The sequence below is a fragment of the Eucyclogobius newberryi genome, unplaced genomic scaffold (genome assembly GCF_026437365.1).
Source record: "Eucyclogobius newberryi isolate DKJ021-1_F unplaced genomic scaffold, fEucNew1.0.hap1 SCAF_1, whole genome shotgun sequence".
NCBI classification, from domain to species: domain Eukaryota; kingdom Metazoa; phylum Chordata; class Actinopteri; order Gobiiformes; family Gobiidae; genus Eucyclogobius; species Eucyclogobius newberryi.
This window is the reverse complement of record NW_027315723.1, coordinates 30,468,397-30,482,931: the sequence shown is the minus strand read 5'-3', so window position 1 is coordinate 30,482,931 and position 14,535 is coordinate 30,468,397. Positions and strand designations below refer to the sequence as shown.

The following is a 14,535-nucleotide window of genomic DNA, read 5'->3' as shown; positions in this document are numbered from 1 at the left end:
GAGTGGACCATGTTCTCCGCCTCCATTGTTGATGCGGCTGCTCGGAGCTGTGGTCGCAAGGTCTCCGGTGCCTGTCGTGGCGGCAACCCCCGAACCCGGTGGTGGACACCGGAAGTAAGGGATGCCGTCAGACTGAAGAAGGAGGCCTATCAGGCCACTCTGGCTTGTAGGTCTCCGGAGGTCATCGACGGGTATCGGCAGGCCAAGCGAGCCGCGGCTCGTGCTGTCGCAGAGGCAAAAACCCGGGCCTGGGAGGAGTTCGGGGAGGCCATGGAGGAGAACTATCGGTCGGCACCAAAGAAATTCTGGCAAACCGTCCGGCGCCTCAGGAAGGGGAAGCAGTGTCTCACAAACACCGTTTACGGTGCGGGTGGAGGCCTGCTGACCTCGACTGGGGATGTCGTCGGACGGTGGAAGGAATACTTTGAGGATCTCCTTAATCCCTCAGTCACGTCTTCCGAAGAGGAAGTAGAGACCGGGGACTCGGAGGCTGGCTCATCCATCACCCAAGCTGAAGTCACTGAGGTTGTTCGCAAACTCCTCGGTGGCAGGGCTCCGGGGGTGGATGAGATCCGCCCTGAGTACCTAAAGTATCTGGATGTTGTAGGACTGTCTTGGTTGACACGTCTCTGCAACATCGCGTGGCGTTCGGGGACCGTGCCTCTGGACTGGCAGACCGGGGTGGTGGTCCCTCTATTTAAGAAGGGGGACCGGAGGGTGTGTTCCAACTACAGAGGGATCACACTCCTCAGCCTCCCGGGTAAGGTCTATTCCAAGGTACTGGAGAGGAGAATCCGACCGATAGTCGAACCTCGGATTCAGGAGGAGCAGAGTGGTTTTCGTCCCGGTCGTGGAACACTGGACCAGCTCTATACCCTCCATCGGGTGCTCGAGGGCTCATGGGAGTTTGCCCAACCAGTCCACATGTGCTTTGTGGATCTGGAGAAGGCTTTCGACCGTGTCCCTCGGGGTGTCCTTTGGGGGGTGCTCCGGGAGTACGGGGTCCGGGGCCCTTTGCTCAGGGCTGTCCGGTCCCTGTATGACCGGAGCAGGAGCTGTGTTCGCATTGCCGGCAGTAAGTCAGACCTGTTCCCAGTGCATGTTGGACTCCGCCAGGACTGCCCTGTGTCACAGGTTCTGTTCATAATTTTTATGGACAGAATTTCTAGGCGCAGTCAGGGGTCGGAGGGTGTCCGGTTTGGGGACCACAGGATCTCATCTCTGCTGTTTGCAGACGATGTTGTCCTGATGGCTCCATCAAACCCGGACCTGCAACATGCACTGGGACGGTTTGCAGCCGAGTGTGAAGCGGCTGGGATGAGAATCAGCACCTCCAAATCCGAGGCCATGGTTCTCGACCGGAAAAAGGTGGCTTGCCCTCTCCAGGTGGGTGGGGTGTCCTTGCCCCAAGTGGAGGAGTTCAAGTATCTCGGGGTCTTGTTCACGAGTGAGGGAAGGATGGAGCGTGAGATCGACAGGCGGATCGGTGCAGCGGCTGCAGTGATGCAGTCGCTGCATCGGACCGTTGTGGTAAAGAGGGAGCTGAGCCGAAAGGCAAAGCTCTCTATTTACCGGTCGGTCTACGTTCCTACCCTCACCTATGGTCATGAGCTTTGGGTAGTGACCGAAAGAACAAGATCGCGGATACAAGCGGTCGAAATGAGTTTCCTCCGCCGTGTGGCTGGGCGCTCCCTTAGAGATAAGGTGAGGAGCTCGGCCACACGGGGGGAGCTCGGAGTAGAGCCGCTGCTCCTCCACGTTGAGAGGAGCCAGCTGAGGTGGCTCGGGCATCTGTTCCGGATGCCTCCTGGGCGCCTCCCTCGGGAGGTGTTTCAGGCATGTCCCACCGGGAAGAGGCCCCGGGGAAGACCCAGGACACGCTGGAGAGACTATGTCTCTCGGCTGGCCTGGGAACGCCTCGGGATCCCCCCGGAGGAGTTAGAGGAAGTGTCTGGGGAGAAGGAAGTCTGGGAGTCCCTGCTCAGACTGCTGCCCCCGCGACCCGGCCCCGGATAAAGCGGCAGAAGATGGATGGATGGATGGAATATAGCCGCAAGCGGCAATGATCGGCCCTCGCCACGCCGCCGCCACACCGCCGCCACGCCGCAAGAGGAGGGGGCGCTAACGCGCCCCAATTGTCCTTTTATCACGCCTACTGCTGAATCTGTGACACTGTCACATCTTCTCCCCTTTGTTTTACCATCAAAAAGCAATTTTATTTTGAATTCTTGGCAAAATGTGCGGCTTTGCCGCACAGACACCGTGACTCTTAGAATGAAAATGTGGATAACTTTTGATGGTCCACCCCTGAAGATGAGTCTCACCAAATTTCAGGTTAACAGAGCTGACGCCCTGGGAGGAGTTTGTGAAAGTCTAAAGTGTAAACATGTTCTGGCGATTTCCCCATTGGAATAACATGAACGGTTTCGGTCATCGTTACGGCAACGCCATAACAATTATGACATGGTTCTCATTGACTTTTTTGATGGGGATGCTAAAATTGAGTTGTGTGTCAAATTTCATATAATTTCGCAAAACTAAACATTTAACCTCCATATAAAATCTGTAGGGGGCGCTGTGGCGCCAAATGAATTTATTTCACTTCAAGTAGGTTTAGGGCAAAGAGTTTAACAACTGATTCTAATTTGACGCAATTCGGACTTTATCTGCGCAAACGGCAGAAATTTTAAATATGGGAGATTTCTGAAATTCTAGCTACAGTTTGCGGCTTCGCCGCACAGAGACCGTGAGAGGTATCAATGTAATTTGGATAACTTTTGATGTCCCACTCCTCAGTAGCATTTTCACCAAATTTCAGCTTTTTAGGGCCAACGCCCTGGGAGGAGTTCGTAAAAGTACGACGTTTGGAAAAACTCCGAAGTCATGTTTAGCCATTTTTGAAGCAATATGGCCGACATTTGGTTGGGCAGACGGCGTTGCCGTAATAATATGTTTTACTTCTCTTGTCACCATCTACCTCTGCGCCAAATTTCAAGATTCTACGATCAGATTTTTTTTGGGTCATTTCCCATCTCTCAATGCATTTTTGGTACATTTGGGGGCGCTGACGCGCCAATTTTTTTATTTTAGAAAAGGGAAATAGCCAGAATGTAGAGAGGCACGATTTTTAGAGGTGTGAACATTTTTGTGACTTTTCGTCAATGTTCACTGGGTGAAAAATAGGGGGGTTGGTCCCGAGAAGAAGAAGAAAGAAAGAATATTAAAGCCGCAAGCGGCATCCAAAGGCCCTTGCGGGCCGCCGGCCTTCCGACTCTGCGCTTTCGACTTGATAAAGATGGCGCCCTTATTGTGTTGAATTAAAAAAGAACTTGACAGACGGCGACACATTGGACATGGCCAATCCAGTGCAAATCAACACAAGTGTCAGTCAATTTTGCTGCGCCGCCGAACAGAGACCGTAGCACTTGGAATATAAATATGGATAACTTTTGATGCCCCGCTTGTGTAAATGATATTTCCCAAAGTAAAGCTTGATCGGGCTATTGCCCACGGAGGAGTTTGTTAAAGTGTGAAGCGTAAATGTGAACATTTCAAAGATTTGGCGTTTTCCCATTTGTGACAGTATATTTGCAGCTCCACGGCACAGAGACCGTACCACTTAATATCAAAATATGACTAATTTTTGATGCCCCACTTGTGTAGATGATTTTTCCCAAAAATGAGCTTGATCGGGCTTTCGCACTAGGAGGAGTTCATTAAAGTGTGAAGCGTAAAAATGTGGTCATTTTAGAGATTTCGCTGTTTTCCCATTTCTGACATTTATTTGCGGGTCCGCCACACAGAGACCGTAGCACTTAGAATCAAAATATGGGTAAGTTTTGATGCCCCGCTTGTGTAGATGATATTCTCCAAATATGAACTTGATCGGACTATTGCCCTAGGAGGAGTTTGTTAAAGTGTGAAGCGTAAAAATGTGGTGATTTGAGCAATTCTACGATTTTCCCATAAGGATAACATGGGATGTTTCTGTCATCGCTACGGTTACGCCGTACAAAATATGACTTTGGCTCTCATATTTGTATGATCAGGATGGCAAATTAGAATTTAGTGCAAAATGTCATGTTATTTGGAAAAAACTTTATTGTTTATAGGCCACTCTGAAGGCCAAATAGTCCAAATTCTGGGTAAAGTTTGTGGCTCTGTCGCACAGAAACCGTAAAAGCTATCCTTAAAATTTGGATAACTTTAGATGCCCCACTTGTCTAGAGGACGTACACCGATTTTGAAGTCGGTGGGCAAAACGCACTAGGAGGAGTTTGTTAAAGTGTAAAACATAAAAATGTGGTAATTTGAGAGATTTTGCTGTTTTCCCATTTGTGACATATATTTGCGGGTCAGCCACACAGAGACCGTAGCACTTAAAATCAAAATATGGATAACTTTTGATGCTTTGCTTGTGTAGATGATTTTCCCCAAATATGAACTTGATCGGACAATCGCCCTAGGAGGAGTTCGTTAAAGTGTGAAGCGTAAAAATGTGGTGATTTGAGCAATTTCGCGATTTTCCCATTAGGATATCATGGGATGTTTCTGTCATCGTTACGGTTACGCCGTACAAAATATGACTTTGGCTCTCATACTTTTATGATCAGGATGGCAAATTAGAATGTTGTGCAAAATATAATGTCATTTGGAAAAACTATTGTTTATAGGCCACTCTGAAGGCCAAATAGTCAGAATTCAGGGAAAAGTTTGCGGCTCCGTCGCACAGAGACCGTAAAAGTTATCCTTAAAATTTGGATAACTTTAGATGCCCCACTTGTCTAGGGGACGTACACCGATTTTGAGGTCGGTGGGCAAAACGCCCTAGGAGGAGTTCGTTAAAGTGTGAAACAGAAAAATGTGGATATTCGAGAGATTTAGCAATTTTCCCATAGGGATAACATGGGAGGTTTCCGTCATGGCTACGACTACGCCGTAAAAATGAAGGCATAAGTTTGATTGGCCTTTTGCTCGGGACCCCAAAATAGAATTTTGGGCAAAGTTTAGAGCATTTGTGTAAAACCAGTTTTTGTCCATCAATGTTCACTCAAAGGCAACTCTGTAGGGGCCATTTCAATTTTGTCATCCTAAACTGGTCCAAACTTGAAAGTTTAACAACTGATTCAAATTTGGTCCTAATCGGACTCATTTTGATCAAATGGGAGCAATTTTTAGATCTGCAATATTCCAAAATAAGTTGTCCAACTTTGCGGCTGCCCTGATTCAGACCGGTAAAGGTATCTCAAAAAATTGGATAACTTTAGATGCCCCACTTGTCCAGAGGACGTACGCCAATTTTGAAGTCGGTGGGCAAAACGCCCTAGGAGGAGTTCGTCAAAGTTTGACGTGAACAAAATGGCTAACACAGCGTGTTTTCATTTTCAAAGGAAGATGGCGGCCATAGGGTAAGTCTGGGGGCGTGGCCACAATATTCTTTTTTTTTTGTCCTCACGAGAGGAATGCGTGTCCCGAATTTCGTAGCTTTACGCCAAAGTTGACCTCGGGGCGTCTCCCATAGGCGCAATGTATTTTGACTTTAGTCGGTGGCGCTGTCGCGCCATTTTTTAACGAAAAAAAAAATGGCCCAGAAAAAAATCTAATTTTTCGCCGATTCTGAATTTTGGGCAAAGTTTGGTGAGTTTTTGAGCATGTTCAGGGGGTCAAATTAGAGCTCAAAGCGCTGAAGAATATTTCTGTCATAGCAGGAGTAAGTATGCATGATCCATGCCTTCGGCATGGGCTAGTTCACTGTACTTGCCAGGGGCGACGGGGCACCAAACGGACAGTTGCAATAGGCCCTCCGCCCTGCTGGGGCTCGGGCCTAAATATTCCGATGCGAAAACAATGTTTCCCATTTTTCAAATATCATAAACTATACATTTTCGGAAAGCGCTCGTGCTTTCCTACCTCATGGTGTGGGTCCCTGGTCACTGACGGGTACTTTCGTTAATTTTGAGTGGGCTCCGCCCACTTTGTGTTTTTGGCCCTCTATACAGTAATAATGCTAAATTTTTGCATTACATGCTGGATGGATGGATGGGGAACGTATTCGTGAGGTACTTAGCGCAAATGAGTGCTTTATATGGGGATTATCATCTCAATGTAAAGTGCTCGTTTAGTGCGCACTTTTGCACGGGCTTCGCCCGTTTACAACGGTAATGTTCCATTTTCCTACTACTAATTAGTATGCACGGGGCGTGCACGAGTGAAGGAGTGCGTTAGTGAGTGTTTGGAAGTGGGCGAGCGCTTCACGCTCGATTTCGTGCGCACTATGTGCGCACTTTCGCAGCCGTGCTTCGCACGGCCTTACGAGATTAATAGGCCTCTCGCCAGCTTGTGGCGCTCGGGCCTAATAATACCTTTTATTCATATAGCGCTTTTCAATGACCCAAAGACTTTGTTGTCCTGCAACTGAGGCTTTGACAAATCAAAACTGCCGAGTACATTTAGGGTTCTGAAATGTCACGTAACCACTTGACAAAAATAGTTAAGTAAGAAAATGAATATCCACTGCTTGTTTCAGTGAAATGTAACCATGATCTATTCAAATCTCACTATGAAGATGCAAAGGGTTTCAGTTCTGCATTTCTGAGTTCTGAACAGGAAGCCAATGGGCCTGCTATGAATGACTCAGCTGTTTTAAATCAATATTCCATTTTACAATAAATAAATGTAAAATTATGAACTTATGTTATTGTTAAATACAAAGTACCGGGAATATGCCTAAAACGAACAGCATTTCCATCTGTATCAGTTATTGCGGAGAATGTTTTGTGGTTCACTTCATTCTGGAACGTTGAACAGGGACTATAACATCTACAGATTAATGATTCAAGTATCATTTTCTAAACTCACCTGAAGGAGCGCGCTGCGATTGGCTGAGGAGTTTTTGGCAGGAGCGTTTGATTTGACCACTCGGACTCCGGGGACAGTCAGCACCTCGTCCTCGCTGTCGTCATCCTGCTCGTCCAGGGAGAAGGAGCGCAGCCCGTCCGTGTTCATGTGCTTCGTCGTGATGTGGCCATTGCCGTGGTGATGAGCTCTCCCCCGGTGTGAGGTGAAGGTGGGCGGGGCTTCGAGGTCCTCCATCAGCCACTCCATCTCCTCCTCCCCGTTGTCATCGTCCATGTTCACCTGTGGGAGCAGAAAGAGACACTAAACTCTGTACTGAAGTTCTATATAATCTGAAATTGTAATGTTTATTATGAACATTACATTGCGTAGTAACTTTATACTTTGTTTAAGTAGTTAATGGACAGCAAAGACCTACTTTGGAATACTTGTATGATACTTGGTTTCCTCTTCTGCAGTAACTGGTCACTTTCTGGATCACCAGCTCTCTGTTGGGAGGTCAAATATGAACGCCTGAAATGAGCTGCACCAGCACAATTGCATGTTTTACTATGTCTCACCTTCTCTCCTTCTTGTAGAGGACCAGCCCCAGCAGACAGATGGTCAGCCCGATCAGCATCAGGCTCAGCAACAAGGCAGCAGCCCGACTATGCCCAGAGAGGGTCGGGGCCTCAGTGGTGCCTCCGTCAAACGCTTGAGGGTCCACAGCCCTACAGGGTCAAAGAACAGGACAGAAGAGTTAAAACACCATCATTACCCAATACAACTCAGAAAACTGCAGATGGAAGAACACATTTATTCTGTTCATCCAACTTGATTTTAATGTGCAAATCACATCGAGACAAGACATAGATTAAACAAAAAGGTGAATATTTCATTATAATTAATTCAAGAGCTTCATCTCAGCTCTTTTTCTTACAGCTTCTGTGCTCACAACTCTCTTTAGGGGTGTCGCTTCATTTGCATATATGAGCCGGTAATTGTTCAAAATATGTTTTGCAATTCTAAATTATTGGATAAAATAAAAAGTGGTCCTCACATAAGGCCGCAAATGGCGTCCGTGTGCCACACAAAGAGATATTGGCACCCTTCTGTCTCCAGCATGAACTCAGGGATACCCACTCCAGCGCTCGGGTTACAGTAGAACGTGATGGTGGATGAAACTGTGTTAGTTTCTTCTCGTCCACAATGAGACTCAGAGGGCACCAACACTTCAAACATTCCTCCTGATGAGAGAAAGTCAAGCGTCAACTACTGCTTCAGCACCTGCAGTCGGCCCAATATGTGTCCACAAGTACCTTTGACATAATATTTGGCTTTGCTGGATGAGCCAATCTTGCGCCTGTATTTAGCATTAAGTTTGACCTGACAAATGTTGGCTCCGAAGCAGCTCTGTAGTGAACTGTTGTTGATCCCGGAGAGCTGGATGTGGTAAATGTAGCTGTCACCGTTGGAGCGGATGTCTCCTGAAGCTTGGTGGTGACTGGGACAAGGGCAAATGTGTGATTGACCCTGAATTTGAAAAGTTACAATCAAGATAGTCGTGTTACCTGAAGTACAGCGCCCCCAGACTGAGGCGCACTCCTGTCTCAGGAACATGAATGATCCCATTTTCCATCTTCACCTCCTCCTGCTTCACTGCACATGCTGAACGCGTCTCCCAACCAATCACAAACTCACACTTTGCCCGATCAAACCTGCACAAGGACACAATCATGAACTGTTCACTACTATGAACATAGTGTTACATACACATTATTATTCATGACTTTAGAATGCATTGAAACATTCTGTAAATATTTTCAGAAATGAACTGACATTTTTGTATATTGTATATTGGATCAGAGCCCAATTTATTCATGAACTATTTAAGAACTAACTCTAATGAAAAGCTCAAAAGACGTCAGCCAATACCAAGCGCAGACACACATTAACCTTAAGATAATACTTTGGTTTGAACATTCACTAAAAAGACATCTCTAAAAAGAAAATGCAATACTTCTGAAAAATATTGAAGAAGTTAGATGTATTTCTGTGATAAATCTTCGTACCGAGTAAATGTGGGATGTCCCACAGTGAAGCCACAGCTCAGCTCAATCACAGTCTTTGCCTTCAAACCATTTCCACAGACCTCATCTCCTGCTGCATAGGTGACAAATATCTTCTTCTGGTTCTCTGTGAACATATTTTAAAATAAAAATGTATTTTACAATTTATAATCCAGTCCATAATCCAGTTCAAGATGAACGGTGTGTAGTAAACTACCTGTGTAGTTCATTTTTTGGGTGTAGACGCGACCCAAAATCTGTGTAGTGCCTGAGGCTAAGCGCCGAAAGACAGTGGCTTCTGCTGGAAAATCCCGTAACCCTCCATGGATCCCCTGACAGAGGTTAATGTAATATCTGGAATAATACACTCACATTAACAAATATTGCCCATTGCCTTTTTCACAATATAGTAATTATAATAATATTATAATATTATAATTACTATGCGATAAAAGACTTACGAATCTCCCTTGTAGCGGAATTTCCACGGTTCTGTGAGCGAGGACAGACTCCTAAGGTCAAAGGTCTGATGATTGCTCACCAGTTTGCACTCCATTTTCATTGGGGGACAAACCAAACTAGAGCGCCACTCAAAGGTGGCAGCGCAGTCGTCCACTTTAGGGAGCAGCACAGGGGAGCCACGCCCCAACGATGGGTCACAGATGAACAGAATAGACGACTGGTACTTGGCGGCCCCTAGAGTATGGATCCAGGATCATTATAAACCCAATGGCTTCATGAGTCAGGGATAAACATATTAACCTATCCATCATCTGCCTTTAAAGTTAGCAGAAAGCATTCTCACCTTGTGGACAGTTATCTCCTCCTTTATACTGAGCGAGTATGCCTTGCTCCTCATGTTTGAAGTCCATGGTCATGACTTTGCTGATGCCCAACGATGTAGCGGTTTTGGTGGAGCCAGAACCAGTCACCTCACACACTGAACTCTTCTTACAGGCTTCATCCTTCACAGAGCCACAGGCGCTGATGTAGTACGTGCTGGGGCCAGAGGACACCTGCAGCGTTAAAAGAGACCTGGATTAAACTCGAGTTCAATTGCAATCCTTCAATATTCGTCCACAACACAAATCTCCCATCTAGTGCCACATCAGCACACTTACCTGAACCTCTTCTGCGAGAGCGGACAGGTCGAAGGTGAACTGGAGCTGAGAGTCCGTTAGTCTGCAGCCGCTGGTGTTTGTGCTGTCAGGACAAACTAGAGGCGTAGTCCATTCAAATAGATACACACAGTCCTGTAGCCTCAGCATCTGGGGAGTGCCCTGGGTTAATGAAGATACAACCGTGTTAAACAGAGGGATATTAACAAATCGAAAACAACAAACAGCATAAGTGAAGCCAAACCAGCTCCAGGCCTCTCTGGCAGGTGAAGATGATTTTGGAGGTGTAGTTCTTTGAAGGGTCAGACGCACACACGGTGCCACTGCTGTAGGTGATGAAGACCTCGTCTGTGGCACTGTTGATCTGAGGGCCAGAGGTTTCCTGCCCAATGCCCTGTAAAAGAGAGTGTGGAAAGTGTCACGTTAAATTGGATATAGAATTCTAAGAACATATTTTGTTAAGAAACTTACAATTGGGGGGCCATTGTCAGGGGCCATACAGACAGCAGCTCCAGTGGGACAGGAGACGCCCGGGATGGGGTTCAGAGGTCGACAGATGTTTATGTAGAAATCTGGGGATGCGTCGCTTTGTTCAACTGCATCATCTAAAAACATATGAAACGTTTTAGTGTAAAATCAAAGCTTTTTCTTTAATGACAAAAAGGGTAGAGGACAAACTAATGATTTTAGAGTATTTTACTACATTATTGTTGTTGTAACCCTACGTTTTCAGCAGATCTCATAAATGTAAGCTCATTAACATACAAGACATACATACCTGTTGCAGTGTAGTAGCCATTCCAGTGAATCAGAGGTGTCAGGTCAATCAGAGAGGAGCCGTTTTGCACAGCGCACGGCACCTAAAAACACAGATTTGCGGATTAATTTCTCAACTATATAATATGAACATTCGGTTAGAGCCCAGGGCCTCACCAGGTGGTCACAGACGAGTGGAGTGTGGAAGGAGAAGTAATGTGTGCAGGTGTCAGCGTGCCATTCAATCAAAGCTGGCTCTGGTGCTGCTGAGCTCACGAGAGAAGGCCTAACACAAGTGAAAAGATTAGGCATTCACTGAATAAATGCAGAAATATACTCAAAATGTGTGTGTGGGTTGGATCAGACGCAGACCTGCAGATGAACTGGATGATAGTGCTGTGTGTGAGGGCACTGTTGGCGGGACAGGCATCTCCTCCTTCATATTTCAGCTCCAAAAGGCCATTCTTATACCAGAGTTTCTTGCTGACCTGACCTCCGCTCACACTCCCGCTGCCATCTTTGATACAAATGGCTAAAAGAAAAGCAAAATAAAATGATAACAAATATGTCTGAAAAATGTTTCAATATGGCTTTTACTCAGCACACTAAGTACACTAGGTACACACACGGTACACTCTGTACACACACGGTACACTCGGTAAAGGAGTTACAAAGGTGAGGTACCAGTTCTTTGAATTATTGATGAGTCCTGTGCGAAAGTTACGCAAAACGTGACGCAAAACCTTTGGCTACATAAACAATGGGAATGTAACGAGTAACCAATATTTTAGTTGGATTAGTTTTGTGATGTATGACAATTCAACAAAGATTTTTCAAATCATCTTTCAGAACATAGCTTAACAAAACATTCCTATGTTAACACAACATACTGTACATAGAATGGCCCTGATTTGATTTAGCCACTGACCTGATCCTTGTTCACACCCCGAGCTGCTGACGTCTCCACACACGTTGATTTGAAATGATTTACTCTGATCCTTGGAGTCACGCACAGTGTATCCTCCAGCTTTTGTCAATGAGTTCAGGTCAAACAGATAACCTTAAAAGGAAATTGAGTGTCATTATCACAACTATGTATCAATCAATTCAAAAGCTACCAAGCCAGGTAAAGTACAACTGGTGTAATGCCACTGCATTACTGACCTGTGGAAGGGTTGGTGACCCTGCAGCCCTCCTGCTGTGTGCTGTTCAATGGACATGCAGCAGCAGTTAACCAGTGGAAGTTGTATTCACAGTCCTCAATGACAGAAATGAGAGAAGGTCGAGAGTCCTGAGACACAAAGCACATGTGCAAGTGAGCAGATAGTAAACTATAAAAGTACAATCATAAGTATAGAACAGTTCACCCAATACACAAAATAAACTGAAGGGAAAAATCTGTAAAGGCGTGAATGAATTTCCATCTTGTGGTCATTTTTATAGTTATACTTCATTCTGGTTTAAGTTAAGGTTAGCATTCAGCCTCCAAAACAATAATAGCTTTCTTCTTGTAAAGTTGTAAAGAAAGTGACCAATGGAGAAGACGCACCACTCTGTCCTTGTCACACTGCAGGTTGATGGTGGTGGAGCTTTGGCGTTTTCCATCCGGACAGCTCCGGCCGTTGGTGTAGCGCAGCTTTAGCACATCTCTCTCCATTGTGGGAGCGGACAACACCTGCCCCAAACTCACATACTGGTCCCCGCTCTTCATGCAGGAGGCAGCAGAGGACGGACACTTCCATGAACCTGGTGTAGGATGAGACCAGGGATTAACCTCTCGCACGCAAGCAAATTAAAAGGAGCAATTGAAGACCAAACAAAACAAAACACATCCTTAAGCAGACAAGGTCAACCACAATAAAAACAAAACAAAGTAGTTAGGTACATGCGAGCCGTACTGACCTGCCTGCTGCACCAGAGACCTGCAGACATTGATGTAATATCTCTCACTGCTCCCCGTGGGCTGCTCCGCTTCCCAGTTCTGATGGTCCATTGCCAGAGAGGAGAGGTCGTAGGAGCGGCCCTGACCGTCACTTAAAACGAGACACACAGGCATTTACACACACACACACACACATTTGGAAAGGGGAACATGCAGTAAGATGAATTCCTGCAGGAGTTACTTGTAAGAGCAGCTGGTGGTCTTGACAGGGATGCAGGCCAGGGCAGTGGGCCAGGTGAACATGTAGGTACAATCTGGAGTCTCATTTAGAAACTGTGGCTCTCCCTAAAAACATAACATATTAAAAAAAAGTGTTTTATCTGTAATCTAAGAAGAATCATAGTCTCAATATTTGGGCTTTATTTCTTTGAGTCCCCGGTTCAATGAACCGTCACATAAATAACGCATGACTGAAGACATACTTAGAAGGAAGGACCAATAAACATGTTGACATAATCTTACTGGATGTTTGTTGGGGTCACAGGTGAAGTAAACCTCTGTAGTTCTTTGGTAGATTTTGTGACATTGCTCTCCACCGGTGTAATTCAAAATGATTTGGCCATCAACGTAAATCAGGACCTGGTTTTCCAATCCTGCAGTGACACAGCTCATTAGCAAAAGTTTCGTACTCATTCAAAATCTAAAATGAATGCTCTTGTTCTTTCTTACCTGCGATCTTGTGTTTTGGCCCATCGACCTGGCACGAGGAAACGGCTCCTTCGTTTGGATTGTGGGCACAAACGCCTTTTTCGATCCCTCCGCAGATGGATAAGAAATAGTTGTATTTATTGTTTACTATTGAGTAATCGGTGCCTTTTAACGTGCTCAGGTCGAATTCGTAACCGCTTTTGGGGTCCTGGACATGGCAGTCTGAACCTAAGAACAAATGTTACGGTTTTACAAATAAACAGAAGTCAATTGTTGTTTGCATTATTTTGCATTATTAAGTAAAGCTAGTTGACATCGCATTTCTAAGCATTTACCCTGAGACTTCTTGATCGGGCAGGCCTCCGAGGTTCTCCATACAAAGACATATTCACAACCGTCAGTGCGGTCAAACATGGGCGAACCCTGGAAACAAGAGAAAAATATCCATTTGTGCCTTTTAGACACTACAAGCTATATAAATGAGATAGAAAAAAAACAGAGGGATAAATAGAGGGGATAATTCAGAGCCACTTATCAAATATTACATGAAGGGTAATTTCCTTTTTTATACTGCCCCCCTGTGGATGGACTTAGTATTTCCAGGGCTGTGTTTGTAAGAGTAAGATTGTTTAATAGATGTTTAAAACCATTAACTAAAAATAAATAAAGTGTTCTATAGTTGTGTATTACATTTGTCTGGTATAATAAGTTGGACTCACTGGGCTGTCGTCACACTGTAGGATGATGCGTGTGGAATACTGCGAGGCCTCTCCACACGCGTCTCCATTCTGATACACAATACTGATGGAGCCATCCTCTGACACCTGGGGACTGGACTGCATGTACCCAAGGTTGTGACTGGCCCCGTCGAATACACCGCAGGCTCCCAGAGGGCCCACTACAAAAGAGGCAACAGAAAAAAAGGTCGCTTAATGTTAGGCATGAATAATATTATTATTCTGACCCCAGGATGAAAAGTTGTTGCTGGGGTGATAACTAAAAGGCATCCAAAATGTAGTTTGATGTGACTGGATTAGTCAAGTTTGTGGCGAGTGGAGAACATTCTGTTCATACTGTAATGTTGAGACTGGGACAATGTATCATTTCACAATATATTGTTGCTCTTTTTAGTATTGTATCATTAGAAATATGTATTGCAATTCTGCAG

General features: G+C 45.4%; 1 protein-coding gene across 1 annotated transcript in view; it reads right to left on the bottom strand.

The window, feature by feature from the left end:
* The window catches only part of igf2r (insulin-like growth factor 2 receptor), a 33,216-nt gene that overhangs the window by 2,935 nt on the left and 15,746 nt on the right, over window positions 1–14,535 (bottom strand). The window contains exons 25-49 of the mRNA XM_072443294.1: window positions 14,087–14,265; window positions 13,703–13,790; window positions 13,389–13,595; window positions 13,182–13,312; window positions 12,901–13,004; window positions 12,680–12,810; window positions 12,327–12,523; window positions 11,942–12,068; window positions 11,706–11,837; window positions 11,150–11,309; window positions 10,955–11,063; window positions 10,800–10,881; window positions 10,493–10,626; window positions 10,266–10,415; window positions 10,025–10,183; window positions 9,709–9,919; window positions 9,365–9,599; window positions 9,121–9,257; window positions 8,907–9,030; window positions 8,406–8,552; window positions 8,154–8,338; window positions 7,895–8,081; window positions 7,416–7,565; window positions 7,274–7,343; window positions 6,859–7,137 (exon numbers count right to left, since the gene is read on the bottom strand). Coding sequence (XP_072299395.1) covers window positions 6,859–7,137; window positions 7,274–7,343; window positions 7,416–7,565; window positions 7,895–8,081; window positions 8,154–8,338; window positions 8,406–8,552; window positions 8,907–9,030; window positions 9,121–9,257; window positions 9,365–9,599; window positions 9,709–9,919; window positions 10,025–10,183; window positions 10,266–10,415; window positions 10,493–10,626; window positions 10,800–10,881; window positions 10,955–11,063; window positions 11,150–11,309; window positions 11,706–11,837; window positions 11,942–12,068; window positions 12,327–12,523; window positions 12,680–12,810; window positions 12,901–13,004; window positions 13,182–13,312; window positions 13,389–13,595; window positions 13,703–13,790; window positions 14,087–14,265 — 3,815 coding nt within the window. The remainder of the gene's footprint in view (window positions 1–6,858; window positions 7,138–7,273; window positions 7,344–7,415; window positions 7,566–7,894; window positions 8,082–8,153; window positions 8,339–8,405; window positions 8,553–8,906; window positions 9,031–9,120; window positions 9,258–9,364; window positions 9,600–9,708; window positions 9,920–10,024; window positions 10,184–10,265; window positions 10,416–10,492; window positions 10,627–10,799; window positions 10,882–10,954; window positions 11,064–11,149; window positions 11,310–11,705; window positions 11,838–11,941; window positions 12,069–12,326; window positions 12,524–12,679; window positions 12,811–12,900; window positions 13,005–13,181; window positions 13,313–13,388; window positions 13,596–13,702; window positions 13,791–14,086; window positions 14,266–14,535) is intronic.